The 20330-nt window shown below is 46.8% G+C and overlaps 1 protein-coding gene across 4 annotated transcripts in view; it reads right to left on the bottom strand.

Annotated features, from left to right (window-relative positions):
• LOC123355902 (hippocampus abundant transcript 1 protein-like) overlaps positions 1–20330 on the bottom strand; it is a 38390-nt gene that overhangs the window by 2188 nt on the left and 15872 nt on the right. For 2 of the 4 annotated variants that reach the window (XM_044998749.1, XM_044998748.1), the window contains exon 12: positions 15655–20272. In XM_044998749.1, the coding sequence (XP_044854684.1) occupies positions 20063–20272 (210 nt within the window). In that variant the 3' untranslated portion in view covers positions 15655–20062. Of the gene's footprint in view, positions 1–10703; positions 11075–15654; positions 20273–20330 lie in introns of those variants that run through there. The other 2 variants (XR_006575227.1, XR_006575226.1) reach the window with 2 other exon arrangements.

Below are 20330 nucleotides of genomic sequence, written 5' to 3' on the forward strand. Positions count from 1 at the left end.
AGAATAGCAGTGAGTTGAATTAAACAACAGTTCTTATGGGGGCTGGTCCTGCGGCGAGGGCACAAGGGTAGGAGCTAGGACACCTGAGTTCTATTCCAAGATCTTGCTGTGTGAGCATAGGCCAATCGCGTTCCCTTTCCCATGCCTGTGTTTCCCCATCCATCAAATAACTAATGGGTCTTTGTGACCTACAGAGGAACTCTAAGCACACAGGAAGGATTATTATTTGTAGGGAGGCTGTACCATCCAACAGAGGCAGAAATCAGGAAGCGAACCTGAAGATTCGCTCCGTCAGAGAAAGATTGGGGGCACAGGGGCCGACAGGCCCGATTCAGAAAGAGCTCTTCCTCTTAGGCTGGAAACAAGAGCCCAAAGGTCTGGTAGGTCCCATCAAGTCCACCCCACTGGCCAACACATGATAGAAAGTAAGGCGCAATCTTCCACTAGCTTTGCTCATTTTAGTTTTAAATGGGCCCAGAACTGGGAGCAGGGGTGGGGTCACAAGATTCCGATGCACCTTAAAGGTCCCCCAGACCTTCTGAAGTGGAAGCTGTTTTCAGCCAATCTTTTGGCCCAGGGTTGCCAACTCTCATGGGTTTGATCACAAGTCTTGCACTATTTGGCTTTTTACATGAAGCCCCAATTCCTGGAATCACAATAGGATCTGAACCGTCATAAAAAAAATAGTTGAGTTTCTAGATCTCAGGGTTGTGGACAAAAGCTTGAAGATGTGACCTGAGCGTGACCTAAAGGCTCAGAAACTAGAGGGCACGTGAAAATACCCTAACATTTATTTTTTACGCTAGTCGTGATTTTTTTTGTTCCAGACTCATGATTTTTTAATATTTGCAGCCAGCAATAACATAATCCTGTCAACAAAGTCTTCATTTACAGCCAGGAAATGAGAGCAATGCAGCAGAGCGCTCTTCATCCTGAGTCAGGGCTGCCTTTTAACTAAGGGCCTCATTGCTTGTGGGCATTGACACTTCACAAGTGCGGTGTGGGCACTGTCGGTGTAGGACTCCATACCACTTTGCCGGGAAGGACACCCCCCCCCCGCACAATCATGAAAACTACCTCAAGTACCCAGACATTTCTGGGTGTGCTCCCCTGGATGAATTCACCTACCCTGGCCCCACTGTTCTGGGGAGCCCTTACAAGAGCACAGCACAGGAGGTGGCACAGCATAGACACATGCTAACTCATTGCACTCCCATCTCCAGGTGCAACAGCTCCTATTATTCACAAGAGGACTGCCAGAGGTGGCGTCTGTAGCACCAGTGACAGGAAGAGATCTTCTTGAGTAGATGTCCCAGCCAGTTCAGAGTGGAGGGAAAAGCATTGCCCGGAACATAGAAATGCAGGGCTGGCAGGGACCTCGAGAGGTAATCTAGTCCAGCGCCCTGTGCTGAGGCAGGACCAGGTAACCCTAAAACCATCCCTGACAGGTTTGTCCAACCTGTTCTTAATCACCTCCAATGACGGGGATTCCACAACCTCCCTTGAACTCCTGTTCCAGAGCTTAACTGTCCTTATAGTTAGAAAGTTTTTCCCTAATATCTAACCCATCTCTCCCTTACTGTAGATTAAGCCCATTGCTTCTTGCCCGACTTTCAGTGGACGTGGAGAACTGAGCCTCGTCCTCCTTGCAACAGTCCTTAGCACATCTGAAAACTTATCTGGTTCCCACCTCAGTCTTTTTTTCCTCAAGACTAAACATGCCTCATAGGTCAGGCTTTGGAAAACGTTGATCATTTTTGTTACTCTCCTGTGGACTCCCTCCAGTCTGTCCGAACGCGTGGCCCTCAGAATCGGACACGGTGCCCCAGCTGAGGTCTCACCAACGCTAAGTAAAGTGGGACTGTGAGACAGAGGCCCACTGAGGATTCACTGTGCTGTGTCAGCAACTTGTCCGGCCTGACATGCTCATTACACCTAACACCCTGTTGTCATAATCCGTATCTAAAAGGTGTCACGTAAGGCATCAGATACAAACTGGTAAAACGCTCGCCCCAAAATCACCGTGTGGTGTATGTGTGGGGTGCGTGCTTCTGGCATGGCAGGTGTGGCTTGCCCGGCTCTGCCCACCCAGAGATGCGTTAGGTTTCCTCCCCATCCACCTCAGAGGGAGGCCACGCCCCCTCGCTATACCTCTAGGGCCTTACAGACAGGGTGAATGCACCCCAGAATATGAGTCTTTTTCACAACTGCGTCACATTGTAGATGATATTCAATTTGTGATCCACTATAATGCCAGATCCTTTTCTGCAGTACTTGTGCCTGCTCGTACTGCCTAGCAGCTTAATCTCCTTTTTGTAGCTGTGCAGCTGATTTTTCCTTCCTAAGTGAAGTACTTTCTACTTGTCTTTATTGAATTTCACCTTGTTGATTTCAGACCAATTCTCCAATTTGTCAAGACTTTTGAATTCAAATCCTGTCCTCCAAAGTGCTAGTGAGCCCTTCCTGCTTGGTGTCATCTCCAAATTTTATCAGCACAATCTCCACTCCATTATCCAAGTCATTTATGAAACTCTTGCAGGGATCAGCAACCTTTGGCACACGGCCCGCCAGGGAAAGCCGTTGGCAGGCTGGTTTGTGCTGGGCTGAGGCCCCTTCCCGCAGCCCCCCTTGACCTGGCACGGCAAACCGTGGCCAGTGGGAGCTGCGATTGGCCAAACCTGCAGACATGGCAGGTAAACAAACCGTCCCGGCCTGCCAGCGGCTTTCCCTGGCGGGCCGTGGGCCAAAGGTTGCCGATTCCTGAACTATTGAATAGTACCAGACCAAGGACAGATTGTTGCAGGATCCGAATAGAAAAATTCCCCTCAGTTTGACAGTGAACCATTGAGAACTCCTCTTTGAATACAGCCTTTCAACCAGTTTTGCACCCGCCTTATAGGAATTTCATCTAGACCCTAGTTCGCTTATGAGAATGTCATGTGGGACTGTGTCAAAGGTCTTCTTAAAATAAGGTTATATCACGTCTACAGTCCCGTCCCTGTCCCGTCCCCACCGCCGCCCCATCCACTAAGCCAGTAGCCTTGTCAAAAAAGGAAATTAGGTTGGTTTGAGATGATTTGTTCTTGACAAATCTATGTTGGCTATTACTTGTAACCCTATTGTCCTCTAGGTGCTTACAAATTAATTGTTTAATAATTTGTTCCAGTATATTTCCAGGTATTTACGTTAGGCTGACGCCTATAATTCCCCGAGCCCTCTTTGTTCTTTTTATAGCCAGTGACTATGCCTGTTTTTCCTCCAGTCCTCTGGGACCGAACCCATCCTCCAAAGATAATCGTGAATGGTTCAGACATTGCTTCACTTGATTCCTTAAGTACCACAGGGTGAATTTCATCAGGCCCAGCTAACTTGAATACTTCTAACTTATCTAAATATTATTTAAAATGTTCTTTCTCCATGTTGGCTTGTGTTCCTTTCCCCTTGTTGTTAATACTAGTCGTGTTAAGTATCTGGTCGCCAATTCTCTTCTTAGTGAAAACTGAAGCAAAATAGGCATTAAATATCTCAGCATTCTTGATGTTATCCATTATTAGGTCTCCTTCCTTGCTAAGCAGAGGACCTACACTTTCCTTTGTCTTTCTTGTGCACCTAATGTATTTAAAGATCCTCTTCTTGTTACACCTAGCAAGGGCCACAAAAGGTAACACATTTTGTACCTTAGCCGTTCTGATTTCGTTCCTACATGCTTGTGCTACTCTTCTGTATTCCTCCTTAGCAATTCATCCATATTTCCACTTTTTGTAGGATTCCTTTTTGATCTGCAGGTTATTAAAGAGCTCCTGATGGAGCCCGATTAGTCTTTTACTATTCTTATCTTTCCTTTGCATCGGGATAAGTTGCTGTTGCACTTTTAATACTGTCTCTTTGAGAAACTGCCAGCTCTCCTGACCTCCGTTATCCCTTAGGTAGAGCCCAGGGGAAGAAAAATGTACCAGTTCTGCGTTTATTAAAGTCTGCTTTTCTGAAGTCCATTGTTTTTATTCTGCCGCTCTCACTCCTTCCTCTCCTTACAATTGAGTAATCTATCATTTCATGGTCACATTCACCCAAATTGCTTCTGACCTTCAGATTAGAAAATTCCTCCATGAGAATCAAGTTTAAAATTGGTGTCCCCCAGTTCCTTCCTCCACCTTCTGAAAGAAGAAGTTATTGGAGATTTTGTGTTTTGCTCTACATGGGACATTAACCACCCAGACAGCTGTTGTGGTTAATGTCCCACGTTACTACCAGGTTTGGGGATATTTGTTATTTGTTCCAGAAATGCCTCATCCACCTCCACCCTCCTGATTTGGTGGTCTAGAGTAGACCCCCCCATCGCAAGATCCTCCATTTCTTTCCCCTTCGATCTTCATGCAGAGATAGGGAATCAAGGGAGAGCACCCTTTGCTCCATCACTCTTGGTACATGAGGTTTCTTCAAGGAGTTGCTCGTGGCCAGATAAGGCTGAATGGGATCTGGGTCCACTAAACATCCAGCTCCTCAAATCTAGTTCCCTGACAAAGATTGCAGGGCCCTGCGGGGGGGTTCAGCTCACCAGCAATCCCTTAGCTCTACAATTTGCGCTGTCCAAGCTCACGTTCATTGGAAGGGTGTTCCGTGGGTTGGGCATTAGCACAGGCGTCGGGAGACCTTCTCTGCCACAGTCTTGCTGGGTGAGTTAACTCCTCTCTCTGTGCCTCAATTCCCCCTCTGTAAAATCCCCAACCCCCTAGGGTTGGTGGGAAGATAAATACAGGACAGATGTGAGACTAGGCAGATGAAGACCCTGTGTAGGTGAGATAAATAAATAGTTATCTAGTGTGATAAAAGTGCAATTCCCAACTATGGCCACTGGGGGCTGAGAGCGCTTTCCCCAGATCACTCCTGTCAGATCCTAACTGGCTGTCAGGGGCCGCCCGGTATTCCCCACTCCTGCCTCCTTGCTGACCCCTGGACCGTGACTGAAATTCTACCCTCCTTCCATAATCCGACAGGAACTTGGCGCCGTTTACAGCACAGGAACTTCAAAAGAAGCCTGTGGAAGCATTTACCAAAGCCGCAATCATCTCTGGAGGAAAATCGTCTCCTTTAGACAATGGCCTTCAATCTCACGACAAACCCAGTTCTGTTTAGATGGCGTGAGGCGGTTTACGGACCCCACCCTGAGTGTCCTCTGCCCGGGAGAGGCAGCCCAATGGATCTGGCTTTGATCAGCGGCGGCACAATGCAGCTTTCTCACAAAGTGCTTCCAGGAAGGAGGAAAGGTGGGAAGCAAAGAATGTTGCAGAGCACATGGGCAAGAGATCAAAAACGGAGCCAGAGGTGCTTCCCGGCAACAACAGCGCGCTCATGTCTATCGCCCCTTCAGAGCAACTTACAGATATGACCTGAAGACTTGCAGGGAGTAAGGCACACTGATCAAAGCTCACTTTTATCCCACTGCATGCACACTCACGCACGGACCAGGTTACAAGATTACCCAAAGCTCACGGAACCCACCCCAAAATCCTAAATGACCATCGCAGCTAGGCAGAGGAGGAAGCTAAACTGAGTGAGAGGTTCCAGGCCTTAGCACCTGTTGTGACACTGTCGGGGCACCCAGAACCATAAGCCATTGTGTTACTCCTCCGCAAGAGGGAGCTTTGCTGGAGCTTGAACGAGCCAGCTCCCTGCCACGCTATTCTGTCAGCCTGACCAGCAAATGCCTTGCGACTCTGCCTCTCTAACCCTTGCCTTGCAGGTAGCATTCGGTCACAAGCCCCTGGAAGAGGATTCCCCTGCAGCCCTCAGCCCCTAGCACTGGACCCGTTCTGAAATTACCAACTTCGTGGTCTCCAAAGAGACAGAACCAGCCTGTTGGTTCAACTGAGGACACCCATCTGCCTTTAGTAGAGCAGCACTGAGAGGAATTTATAATAAAACAAGAATAAATCTGCCAATAAAAACAGATTTAAGCGATGCTATGCAGGGATAACAGAAAATGGTTACAAATTAAACCAGTGCAACTGCAATTTCTAGCTGCGACAGCTTAGCTCTCGCCTACACAGCTTTCTCACTTACATCTCCAGCCCCACAGGTTCTTTTGTCCCCTGAGTGATGGATGCCAAAATGGCTTTTTGCTTCTCCTTGTATTTCCCCAAACTCATTGTTTTGTCCCCAGAGTCAGGATGACCCCCTGGGGGGGGTCAGACTCTGACCCTGCTGTTTGTTGTCTACCATCCTGGGCTCTTCTTCCTGATCGCTGTTTACCTTATATGCAAATGTACTTTCACTGTCTTTTGTCTGTAATCAACCCAGGCTGTTTCGCCCTTTGTCCGTTAGAGTGATCGAGCTGTTTATCACAGGTGCCCATGTATGATCCATAGTCTTTGGTTTACAAAGCTTGACCCCTGCAGACCAGCCAATATACACTGCTTTGTCTAGAAGAAACCTATATAGATTACTTGGTCTAAACATATTTCAGGAACATTTTCAGCACGCCTCTCTTTAGACGCTAACCATGCATACATCACCCAAGAATATCAGTGACAAGAGGTCACCAGCTTTCATATGATACCTCACAGGACACTCTTTGGATAAACATTATAAACAGCATGTTAGGTGTAGTGAGTTTGTCCGGCCTGGTAACAATTGTAGTTACAGCCAGTAACTACAGCGGGATTCATAGGGTACACCTATGTGCCTACAACAGTCCCAGGAGGGAGATGATCAACCCCATTATCACCCCCCGCAAAAGGATCCTCTTCCTGACGCTGAAGAATTACGAGGATGATGGGGAAGTTCCTGGTACCCGTTTAGCAGAAAAGAAAAGACCAGGATCCTTTAGTGAATTTCTCCAAGGAAAGGAACAGCAAAGGGAAGCCTACAGCTCATGTCAAGCAGAGGTGGGTACATTCCAGGCCAGAGTTGGACTTAATTGACACAGATCAGAATGACAAGGCAGGGGAGGTAATATCTTTTATTGGACCCACTTCTGTTGGTGAGACAAGCTTTTGAGCTCACTCCGAGCTTCTGAAAAAGAGCTCTGTGCACCCCTGAAAACTTGTCTTTTTCACTCACAGAATGTATTACCTCACCCAGCTTGTCTTGCTAATATTCTGAGACCAACGTGGCTCCACCACCACTGCATACAGATCAGAATGAACAGGGAGACTGTTACCTGTGAGCTCTGTGTTCTTGGGGAACCAGGGCACAGTATCCAGCCTGACTCACAAAAGACCTCCCCCCCGTCCCCCAGCCTCTGCTTGAACCAAAACCGATCAGAAGACAGACTTACAAAAAGCAATGAAAAGGCCGTGGGAGACACACCTAAATCCCTGGGACAAGGGTGACAGGATTAAGGAAACTCCCCTAACCTCATTTGCATCGAAGATGGCACAGGGAGGCATTTCCATTAGCACACAGAATGGAGAACAGATACCAAGGCAAGAACCGCACCGACCAGAAAAGCAGGGAAGCAGTGCATGATGGGGGATCTCTGCTCCAGATGTCAATGAACCCGCATGCCCACACCCAACTCAGCAGTTATCAGACCGATTCTAGTAATAAATCAGTTATCGGGATCCAAAATACTGAAGTTCCCTAATTGCATTGTGATCTCCCTGGAAGGAGCACCACCCATAGCCAGGAATGATCAGTTCCTATTGCCTGAACAAGACAACTTTGGGATACTCCCTTGAGTCATCAGTTTACCCATAAATAGATCTAGTGTTCTCCCTTGAACCATTATTGTTTCCCTACAAAACCCCCACCAATGCTCCGAGTGTATCCAACATCTGCATCTGTTCCATTGGGACTTCATCTTCTCCTGATTGTGTTAGGGGCTCTACTTGTCTCCAGCACTCCGGACCCTCAGCTACCACCACCTGAGACCTCCAATCGATTCACGCTTCACGGAGAGAACCCCGGTCTCGGTGTAGCTTTCTGACCCTGACTGGTGGGATCAATTATGCTTTTCTAAACCTGACTTTTATCAAATTTAAGTTTGATTTAACATAACAAATGGTTGGTTGGGCTCGGCTCCCTGGTATGGTTATTACCTGGCAATAAATAACTTTCATGGTTAAGCTGGTTGCTTCTCTCTCCCACCCCCCGGGTGGGTGTTTTCTTGGCTTCCCCATTCACTCTGCAGCAACTCTCCTTGTACCCAAGTTAAAGATCCCTGCAAGCCCCAAAATCCGGTGGGGTTTGCTCATCAAGTGCGTTACTACCAGCACAATTGTAATGTGAAATGGGGGTAGGGACGTGCTGAACCTGGGACAGATGAAGGTGGCAGCCTGGAAGTGCTGAGTAACCTGCTCCTCTCAGATGCACTTGGTTAACGTGTTTGTGTGTTCAGCTGATTCTGCGTCTGGAAGAACCCAGCCCTGGGGAACATGGAAAGCTCTACGGGGAGGGAACTATTTGGGCTGGAGCACAAGACTTATGAGAAGTTGAGGGAATTGGGATTGTTTAGTCTGCGGAAGAGAAGAACGAGGGGGGATTTGATAGCTGCTTTCAACTACTTGAAGGGGGGTTCCAAATAGGATGGATCTAGACTGTTCTCAGTGGTAGCAGATGACAGAACAAGGAGCAATGGTCTCAAGTTGCAGTGGCGGAGGTCTAGGTTGGATATTAGGAAAAACTTTTCCATGAGGAGGGTGGTGAAGCACTGGAATGGGTTCCCTAGGGAGGTGGTGGAATCTCCTTCCTTAGAAGTTTTTAAGGTCAGGCTTGACAAAGCCCTGGCTGGGATGATTTAGCTGGGGTTGGTCCTGCTTTGAGCAGGGGGTTGGACTAGATACCTCCTGAGGTCCCTTCCAACCCTGAGATTCTATGAGCTTGCAGCAGGGAGAAGTAGAGCTCCATATGAGAACACAAGTGACACCAGCAGTACATTGATAGAAGTACAGACCCTCCTCCCCCCCCCCCCAGGAAGGGTAACCCTAATACATGAGCATACCCCAAAGTAACAGGACTCCATTCCAGCCCAGGAAGTGGCTCCATTTAGGGCAGTGGTTCTCAACGTGCTGCCCACTTATGGCCCAGTCAGCACACAGCTGTGGCCCGTGTGACATCTTCAGGGCCATACAGGCAGTGCATACACCTGTGGATGTGGCTCACACAACACAGACACATATGCAGCCCACAGTGGTAAATAGGTTGAGAACCACTGATCTAGGGTCTGACTTTCCTGGTGAGCTGCGAGAGGAAAGCCATACCCCCAACATAGAGACACTCTCCTGGCCCCTGCCGAATATGACGGTTGCATCCCACCCTGGCGAGGGCAAGGAGGGGGCTTTGGTGGAGCAATAAAGGGAAAGCCCAGGACTGAATGAAAGTGAGAGGTACCAGCTGAAACATCTGTCAATGCATCTCACAAGCAAACCAATGAGAGTTTCTCCCCTGAACGCTCAGTTCCTGTACCTCCAGGAGTCTGGCTATAGAAAGGAGCAACAAAAGGAGCAGGAGTTAAGGAACCTGGAGGTGACCTCCCCATTGCAGAGGCTAAGTGGCGGCCATGGGCCGTACAGGAAGAACTGGTTTTGTCAGTCGAGGATGCAACTCTCCAGAAGTGCTGAGGCTGCAAAGATACATCGTTAAGGCAGGAAGGGAAGGCGACCTGGAACAGGATGCCAGATCCCCTTGGGTAAGGAAACGGTGTTTATACGCAGGACAGTAGCTGCTCATGGACAAAGGAGGGGTTAGCAGATGGCGCTTTCTGTGAAGGTCAGTAACATGCGATGGGTGAAGGGGTGGGTGACTCTTGCAATGGTGTCAGTAACGTTCTGAAGAATTTCTCCTGACCTCCTCTCTCTCACACATGCCACAGAGATGGTTCCTAGCCTATGCTGGTGGTCTTGTGACTGCTTCTACCTCAACGATCTGCCTCCCAAGTGAGACCCGGGGGGGCGGGGATCACTGCTGCCTACATCCAACTCAGGTGGGTCTGCTTCACCCACTGTGGGACCTGGGCTACCTGGGAAGTGCAGCAGCTTCAGGAAGCAACAGGCAGCAGCTGGTTTGGCTCTCCATGGAGGCCTCTCCAGTTTCCCATCACAACGCTCTATAGAGGAGGAAAACTCTTGGCCCCTGGATATTCTTACAGAGACTGGAGAGGTCTGTATAGAGCCAGTGACTTCCCAGCAGAACACTCGATGCAGGGGGCTGCTGGTACATGGCGTATTCTTTTCCCCGGATGACTGGATAATTAATGGATCTTTGATGGTTTACTTTCTCCTGATGGCAAAGGAAGTCCTACGTAAACATCCTGGAACTGGATTGTGTGAGAACAGCCAAAGTCTGAATGATTTATGGCTTTTGGGTTTTTTTTGGTTCCCTTCCATCCTGTGTTAGCAAATCCATTTCCTGACTCCCCACTGTTACTTCTGGGAGATTCCTATTTGTTTTGTTAACCACAAAGTGTCCAGGGTTGTCCACTGCCTCCCCTTAGCCTCTCTCACACCGGAAAATACCCGACGCTTTGGAATGCCTATTGCGGCCACCTAGGGCATTTCCTCCACAGCACTGGTCATGGATGAGAATCTCTCTTTAAGAGGAAACTCATGCCTGTAATCTCAAGGTCATTTCCGCCTGCTCTCTCTCTTGCTCAGCACATCTCAGCTTTGTCGCTGCCTTTCCTTCCGTCACATTCCCGAGACCCGGTTTTAATTTTCAGTCTAGATGGCCAAAAAACTCACCCAAGCCCCATATTGTCTCTTGCCTGTTACCGTAAGCGCCTCTTCGTTAGCCTGACATCCACGTCACCCTTCTCCAGTCTATGCAAAACATATGCTAAGATCACCGTCCATAGAGTGCTGTGGCAGTCTCGCTGGCCCCCTTTGAATGCTTCCACCGGCTCTCCTTCATAGCCAAGCCCTTGCCCTCATCTTCACGGCCCTTCATACCTCTGCTCCTCTCTGCTCATCCAGTCATCAGGTCACCCCCTCCGCCATCCCTTATGCTTAGGTGACACCAGCATAGTTCACTAGTTTATCAGCTTTCTTCACGTCATCCATGCTGCCCTTGGGTGAGAGAAACTCTTCCTGAACTGCCATCTTCAAACCACTCTCAAAGTCTCACTTCTACTGGACACCTGTAAGAAATCAGCCAATTACGGCCAGGCAGATGGATAACTGGGGATCTCAATCAGCGACATAGCATGGGCACATACATTTCAATCTCTCCTTTCTACAACCCTTCCTACGCGTGTCATCTTAACTGCACATGGTTCAGGGGATGGGCTACCTCTTCCTCTGTGTTTGTAGCACAGCGTGGCCCTGAACCTCACTGAGCACTCTTGGTGCTACTAAACTATAAGTAAGTACCTTGTTTGAACAGCTGCGAGTCTTGGTTAGAGAGAGCAAATTTAACAGCAAGAAGCACACTGGGCATTTTCATTCTTCTCATCTATGGCTTCAGGTTTCATGCACAGATGGAATTCACACCAGAGGATGCTCAAGCGGCAACTCACTCCAGGGCATTCTTGATTACCAGCCACAAGAGCAGGAGAAACAAACAAACAGTCTGTCAGAGCACAGCTCAGTGCCCCAGCTGGCCTGTGCTCTGTATGCGGAGTCGCAAAACTCCAGAGAAACCCAGCCAACTAAACCTGAAACTCCAATTAGCTGAAACATCAGCTTGAGCGCAAATCAAAGTAAAGCAAGATGAAAAAAAACCCCTAACACAGAGATGGTATTTTTAACTTCTAATCATCATTTCAGGGAAAATTAATGACAAGCAGAAGCTCAGATGTTTAATGGTATCTTCTCTCTGATCTGGGATTTACATTGTAGTTGAAATGAAAGATAACGGACGCCAGGAAACCTGGTATGTGAAACTCCGTTCTAGATTCCCTTCAAGGGCAGGGAGGGGAAGTTAGATGGAGCTGGAATTACCAGAAGGAACTAGGGAATTGCCAACTCCAGGATTATGGGCTGGAATCCCTGCCTCTAGAACAAGGCAGGAGTGGCTGCAAAGAGATTAAGTGACTTGTCCAAGCTCACAGAGCGAGTCAGTGGCAGAGCCATTAAGAGGCCCCCCACTTGACACTGATTTGTGCGCTGTAGCCCGACCTCCCTGTCCCCCTTCCATGCTCGCCCATGGGGGATGGGGTGAGAGGTCATTTAACCCTGCTGCTTGTATCGGTCCCTTTCTCCACTCTGGTATCTTAGCGCTGCTGTTGAACCGTTGCCTCTATGCTGCTTGCCCAGATGACGAAGTCTTAAACTTACACCCCTCCCACCCCGGGTCTGCTGCACACGAGGCTCAATTTTGTCACATCTCTTCCAGCGCAGGAGTCCTGGGTCATCCTTTGGATGCTCCTTCCCAAAGCTCCCCCCTGCAGAGATTATGCAGTTATGGAGCGACGGCTCGGCCCTGTGAGTCAGCTGTTGAGCTACATGCGGAGAGTCACACAGAAGCAAGCAGAGTTGCTTGTGCTCTTGCAAACTAATTGCCACTCTCCCCTGGATTAGATATCTCCATGCCACAGAGGACAGAGTGTGGGTATCAGGGGGGCAGAAGAGGGCAGAGAGGAGAAAGAGGGAGCTTACAAGGAGGGCGACTGGGTCAGGCGCTACCGATACAACCTCCAAGGAGCAAGAGACTCTTTGGGTTAGAACCAAGGAAGTGGCGATTAAAAAAAAAAAGTTCTATTCAAAGCTGGTTTTCTTCGAAACTGACAACACTCTTCTTCCGAGCAGTCCAGAGCAGAAGGGCTCTTGCTGGAAAGAAAACTCAAGACAATCCAGACAGGAAAACAGGCAAATCCACACAGCAAAGAGAAGGTTAGATTGCAGCCCGGGATGCTCAGAAGCCACTGGGGTCTGGAACGCTGGCAGGACTGTTACTGCCTCAGCGGCCGTCAGTCTCTTTGTGAAGGTTTGCATGGAAAAGGGCTTAGCAGCAGAATAGAAAGGAGTGTTCAGGATTCCCACACAGCCCAGAGCCAGACTGGGTACAAGTTGTGGGGAGCAGCATCTCAAGATCCTTTGACTGGAAACCAAAACGGGGCTGAGGGTGCTCATATGCCAGTGGATGCAGTTTTGTTGAGGTTCTCACCATCCCTTTCTTTGGATTCAAGTCATACTGTGTTTATTGCCCCCAACGTGCCCACCACCATTTTGCTTTTTGTTTCCCCCAGCAACCTAAGACTTGGAAAGACGACAGTGGAAGTGGCCACGTGGTATCTGTTTCAGTGGAAGGCACCTACTGGTCCAGCTTATCCCAACAGATCAACCTGGGCTGAGCATCCAAACCTGTGTTTCCAATTGCTCGGGGAACTATTCGCACAGCTGTAGGTGGGGAGGCGAACGGCTGTTTTCAGTTTGAATCTCCCAGACAGCCTGGGATTTCACACACACTTATTGGTAGCAGCCAAACAACTTCAATGCTGGTCTTGTGTTCTCAGTGTAGATAGAGCTGGACCCACCCTGCTTTCCTGCCAGGATAGAATGTGTCTGTTCCTGCCATAAGAGCCTGGTACTGCTCCCTCAGCTGCACCTCACGTTCTGCCAGATAAGGGTTTTCAGAGGAGCTAGTATGTTACCGAATCTGCTTTCTCAAAAGCAGCACAGAACTGCCCTGGTAATGGTGGTCATTTAAGGGTTTGATTTCTCCTTTAATTCTACGTCGCTGAGGAATAGCACAGCTATGAAAAGACTTGCCCTGAAACATGAGATAGGGGCTAGGTAAATCCCCTCTGGAAGGAAGGACAAGGGCTGAAGTTGCAGTAAGCGAGTTTGGAACATTAACAACCCTGATTCAGAACAATGAGGCTGCTGGATGTGAAACCACTCCCAGCTTTTCTTAGTAAAGTTTGATTTGGGGGTGGAAAGGTGTTTCCTCCTGAGGAACCAAAGTTCACCTCCCCAACATTCACAAGTGGTTACATTCCCATTCCCTTTTAACTTCTGTAACCATTCCCTCCCTTAAGCTCTGGAGCAGAACAACCAACCTTCCCTGCCAGCATCCATCCCTGTAGCTCTTATGTCTAGCCTCTTATTTGGCTGACAACAGAAGGTCCTGTGTCTCTCAGCACATTGCCTCTGCCAAGCTATCACAGCCCTTGGGTCTCATCTCCACTACGGAGTTAGAACTCTCCCTTGAGGGGTTATATTAACCCATCTTATTGACTGGGATTTTGCAGTGAGCACCAAGTCATGTTAACACAACTTACGGAAGGGCTCTAATGCAAAGCAGTTTTCTAACAAAGACAAGCCATTCCTGTCCAGGAATGAGCAAGGATCTACTCACAAAAGGGAGCCGTCTGGCAGCATATCAGCCCACCACTGAGCCACCCATATGAAAACCCATTTTGGGTAGAGGAAAGGCAACATGCCATATTCAGTAAAAAGGGTAAAAGGGTGGAAGCCTTTCGGTTAAGGTCAGGTTGTTCATAGGAAAATAAGGAAGTTAGGTGCCAAACTCCCATGAAGTTGAAGGGATTTAGGTACCCAAATACCTCATGGTCTTTTGAAAATCCCAGTCCAAACTCTCTGGACTGCCATTTGTGTGAAGGGGGGTTTCCCCAGTCCAATCAGATTCACATGAAGCATCTGGTTCTCACTCTGTGGGTACTGCAAAGTAATTCCAGATGATTGGTTCAAACAGCTGTTCACCCAGTAAAATGTGACCTGCCTCTCAAGCCCAGTAGAGGGCTCCAGTCATAACTCAGATTCCACATAAGAGCATTTGTTTCTATTTCTCATGGATTGTATTGTTTGCTTTAGCACCAGCATCAACTATTCTGGAAAAATAATTTTGAAGGGAGAGGATCTAAATTACGCCTGGCTGGAAACAAACAGAATATGGGAGTTTGAAAAGCTGGTTACGGCATGTGTGTTGACCACTGGTCACAGAAACAAGCTAGTGGGAGGTGGATCTAGTGTGTGCAAAAGCAGGAATGATAGATGCTTGTATACAGATCATATCTGACTGCCAATGAGTCCTGGTAAGCATGTGAGAATCCTTATTGAACGCAGACAAATCCAAAACAATCCACAAGTCATGCTAGTCAGGGTAGGGCATTTGACCGTCACAGCACCGCATGCACTGGGTCACGCTACACACAGCATCTGGGCTACTGTTGCTGTATCACACCCAGAGTGGTTTCTTGTAGTGTGAATTCTAGTGATTAACAGTACTTCTGCACTAAGGCGGAACCTTCCATCCAAGGATAGCACAAGCACTTTCCAATTTTTATTTAAGCCTCACGACAGTCCTGGTGAGGTAGGAAGTGGGTAGAAGAAAGGCAGGGAGCACCATTCACTCAAGAGGACAGCAGCTCAGGGCTGATTTATGCAAAAGGTATGAATACAGTTTTAGTTAGTTACTCAAGTCTACCTGGAGACTTATTTCAGGATCAAAGCTGACCAGCCACACATCTAAAATAAGTATCTACACAAACTTGCTGTGAAGTAACTAAAATCAGTTTTAGGAAGCTCATAGAGTTCAATGGGTGAAAGTGTGCGTGTAAATCAGCCTTCAGTAAGAGCTGGGAGAAAAGACATCTGGAGACCAGACGTAAGGAGACCCAATCCTCAGAGCACACCTCATCCAAGGATCGAGAGTAGTTTAGGACTCCTGCAAAGAGTCACTTCAAGCATCACAGGCACAGATTTTTAAAGGCCCTCTCGTTTCACATGGTTTAGAAGAGTGAGATCGCAAAGAGGATTGTACTGCAACAAGGAAGTAGCAGTTTAATAAATAACCCATCAGTGGGAGAGATTAGCCAGTTCTAAACACCATTGAAATAAATGAAATACATTTCATCATAAGCTAAGAACACAAATCAACATCACAAAGAGCAAACTCCATTAATTTAAAAAGAGGGGAAGTGCTGCCATTCCTTCATTAAAACTTGCAGCCTTTCCACATGCCTGCACTGCTCAATGATCACTTGCAGCCACCCAGGTGCAGAGAAAGACCGAACGAAACAGGAATTTTTCACAGAATTGTTTCTAATTTGCAAAACTAACGCAGAGTGAGAAAGTACTGGTTTTAATGCATTTTTAATCCAACAAGATCAGTATTTAAACTTGAACTCCTGCATCAGTGCTGGAGCTAGAGAGGAAAGGCCATCTTTACCTCAACCAGCAGGGGGCACTGAAGTGAAAGGCTTTCAGCCACAATTGAGTTTCATCACTGTTACTCATCTGTGTTTTATGACAACAAACTTGGGAAATAATATTGATGTTGGCCAGCCAGTGTCTGGCATCATGCTGCAGGGGTTTTTAAAAAAGGTACTTTTAAAAATATGCAGCTTTTCATACAAAGTAACAAAAATCAACACTAGTTGAATGTTCTGTACAAATTTTTCCAGTTTCTACGAGGAGTGCTACAGAATTATCGGCCCTTCAGAATAATGACATTCTTCATTCAGGTCCTGTAATTCTAGCTCCTTTACAGCCTGGCCAAATACTTCTGAGTCAAAAGGCAGAATGGTGGATCATACCCCTTCATGTACAGGGGGAACGAGTCTGTGGGTGGGGCTAGAAGACCCTCCCCAGTTTCCTGAGAAGGTAGGTGTAATTTCAAGGATTTGCAAACAAACTCCTCTGTCTGTTTCACTATAGATAATTAGTGGACTCTCCCATTGAATGCAAACATCCCTGCAATTAAGTTGCATTCAAGCTTCCAGAGTGAATAATTCAGCAGTATTGCCACTTAGTACAATTTTCTAGTGTAGACAAGACCCGATTTAACTACATTAAAGTTGTCTTTCCTGTACAAAAAGAGAAATAATTATACTGATACAGCACTTTAATACTAGTATAGCTGCATCCACACTAGGGCTTTTACTGGTACAACTGCATACCTAAAAAGTGTCATGCCCTTCATGACAACAATTACACTGGTAAGGCTTTGAAGTGTAGATCAAGCCTTAGAAACTAGTTTCTTCAAGGATTTGCTTGTAGACAGACAAGAAATAGAGTTTAGTTATTTTACTTAGAGTAACATGTCATTTGGACCCAAGGTTTAGGATTATGTGATATTACACAATCTATTACAAAAATTGTTGTATTGAGTTTGTCAAAAGAGTTTTTGGAGGAATTTAAGTGCTTTGCTGCAGTGCTGGAAACTCAAAACATCACAACAATGTGCTACTAAGGACCAAGTGAAACTAACCAGACTAGTTTCCCTATCCAAGCAGAGTGAAGGACCAATAAAAAGCCACAGGCAGCATCAACGGTGAAAAGGAAATTAGATTCAGAACATGTCAGTTTTAATAAGCTATTAAATAAAGGGAAGGATTTTTTTTTAAAAATATATATAATTTATAATATATTATATATTAAGTTTACAGTCTATTTTGTGGTGATTTATCAGTTATATTTTACCTTGCAGTTCTGATTGCCTCAGTGTGACCAGGATAATTGTATTTATTACTTTCATTTAATTTCTTTTTGGGGGGGGAGGGAGAAAAGCACATCAGCCAATTTTAATACAAAATATCAGAGTATGAATTGGCAGTTTTACTTTGTTGTACTCACAAAATGGCTTTTTAAAAACAAACAAACAAACCAAAAATAACCCTATAGCTGTACTATTCTACAGAGCAAGGATATTTGGACAGGGGAAAAGGAATTTAAACGTGGTGATTTCCTTTAGGATCTGGTTTTGCTGTGCATGGACAATACCAGATGGTCCTGATAATGCTCAAGGACAAGCCTTGAGAAAACTGGAGCTATTGTGTTCAGTGAAGCTTTCGGCTAGCTTATTCCCTAACCCTGCAATCAGATCCATGAAGGTAAATTCTTGCACTCACATACTGTTCCCCTGAAGCTCTCTGGCCTTTGCAGAAGCATAAGAGGATGGATCCAACTACAGGACTGGGGCCTTTGGTGATGAAGATTGTTTCTAAATTGTGAATTATATTTGTTTTAATTAATATTACCGTTTCTTATAACTGGCTGACTCAGGGGACTGGGTGAATGGATACTAGGCCAGAAGCTCAACCCCTGTCTAGGGGAACAGTGAACTGTTAATACCCAACAGCTATTCAACAGCCTACATGAAATTCATTTTGTATCTCTTAGTCCACTTCCTACTGGACGGCTGTCCACAGCCCAGAAACTGCGGACACCATTGACATTAACTGGTCCCACATGGGTAGCCTCACAAGAGGCCATAAACTGAATGAGCCCTGGAGCTGGAACTCCCCACAACCCCCGAAGCAGCCCCTCAGGACAGGTTGAGGTATACTTGCAGGGTGGAATGGGGAAGCTTGCAATGCTGGTCCCTGTACTGTACCCGTTGTGTGGTTAGGGGACTTCAGTCGCCAGGGCTCTCCATTTGGCATCTCTCGCCAGCTCTAAAATTCATTTAGAAGTCAATGGCATTTCTGAGCCTTGCTGCAAGTGGGCATTTGTGACACCAACATTGTAGGAGCTGATCTCTGCAGCTGTGCTTAGTCAGGTTAGCTGTGATTTCCTGTTCCCAATGAATTGAGAGGTTAAGATACCAACCACAAATCTGTGCCAGCAGGAAACTGACCCAAACCACAAGACAGAAGAATTTCCCAAGAACAAGTGATGCAGTAGCTCTCATCTGCTCTAGTCAAAGCCTTGACTATTTCCAGTGGATGAATCCACAGCTCCCTTAACTAGTTCTACTGCTTGTATGTCAAGTGGCTTACAGTTTTCTCCTAATATTTGACTTATATTTTCCCTGTAACTGCTCAAGCCCATTACTTCTGATTCTGATTTCACAGACTGATAAGAATAATTGATTTCTTTCCTCTCTGAATGCCCCTTTATGTATCTGTAAATAGCCAAGCATCCCTGACACACCAAACATGCACATTTCTCTTAACTTTTCCCACATCCGGTTTTGAGCCTTTGCTTGACTCTCCTGCTCTAATTCTAAGCTGAGCTCAACCCAACAGCTGAGGTCACCAAGACATTTTTCAGCAAGATGGCTATGCCCTGCAGGAGGTTCAGAAATGCCATGTGGAATTCAAATCTATATATTCAGTTATAATGCAAATTTTGTGCTGCAGCCTTTCAGGCTTGCGGACTGAGCAGAATGGCTGCAGCACCATCTGAGCTGTAACTCCCAGAGAGCCATCATCAGGTGCTTCCTATATCAGATAGCAGCAGTTTGGGGGAAGAAATATGCTTTATAAAAGTGCATAACATGGATCAAGCCATTTCTTCAAACTCTCTCAGAGAAGCATGTTTTCTAATGTTCCAGTTCCATGAAAGATTTTTTGAGCCTCTCAAATGGCTTCTAGAAGAGGGAAGTGCAGACAAACACTACATTTAAGTAAGAGTGTAGTTGTTCCAAAACAAGGAATTCGTAACTCACAACTGCCTTTTTATCACCCAGTCACTCACTCCCATGTGAGCTAAGGGCAGTGACAGCTGAACCTTTACTTCCTACCTTTCATCACCTCTTCCAGAACAATTATTGAAATATAATTGGTTTTGGTCTGAATTTATCACATGGGCTGGAATAGGCAAATTCATCAGATCCTCAAGTAGTAAGGATCTCCTCAGCTGGAGACTGACTGGTCTATTCTACACATACATTGCTCTGTATTTAGTGTATCAGACCATCTTGTACTTTCAGCATGAGCGAAGTATACAGGCTTGGACTGTGACTTCTATGCTCCCGCAGTCCTCAGCCTGAAGTAGGTTAGCCCATCAAACAGAGATGGGCCAGAGGCTAGTACTGATTATATTGGGGGAAAAGGACAAGTAACTGATGCCTTGGTTGTCTCTTGCTGTCAGATCATTTAGTTTATATTAAAGAGCAGGGATAGAATTCTGGCTTTTTCATTGGCAAGGTGAATATATGGCAGGCGACACTGTGAAGGTCACCATTCACATACAAAAGCAGGTTTTCCTTAAGAACTATCCCTTCACATGGTGCAGTCGAACCTCTTCCTTCAGCACCAGATGGTACAATCTCATTTTTTGCACCAGCTGGGTGTATTTGGCTTTGAAGGACAGTTTTTCCCTCCCTCATTAGCTGTTAGTGGTACAGTCCATTACCTCCCCCCACTCTCACCCCAACTCCAGTTGGTACAGTCCATCCTTGGCTTGGAGTTGAAAAGCAAGAGATTCAAGTTCTCCCCTCATACACTACTGTCCTCCAGCAGGGGCTCCTTGCCATCTGATCCTCCAGCCTGTGGGCTGTGGGTGTGGGTCTGGGCTCCATTGCTGTGTTTCTTATGGCTGCCCGATCTCAATGCAAGATTGTGTTCCGGAATGAACAAGGCCACTAGGAGCGACAGCAGGACCGAGCATGCTCCGAAGAGGAAAGGTGGCCCCGGGATAATGCTACTCTGTAAAGCAAAGTACAGGAACGATTAATGCTGTAAGTCGCAGTGAAGTGGGAAGACA

The sequence above is a fragment of the Mauremys mutica genome, chromosome 24 (assembly GCF_020497125.1).
Source record: "Mauremys mutica isolate MM-2020 ecotype Southern chromosome 24, ASM2049712v1, whole genome shotgun sequence".
Taxonomy (NCBI): Eukaryota; Metazoa; Chordata; order Testudines; family Geoemydidae; genus Mauremys; species Mauremys mutica.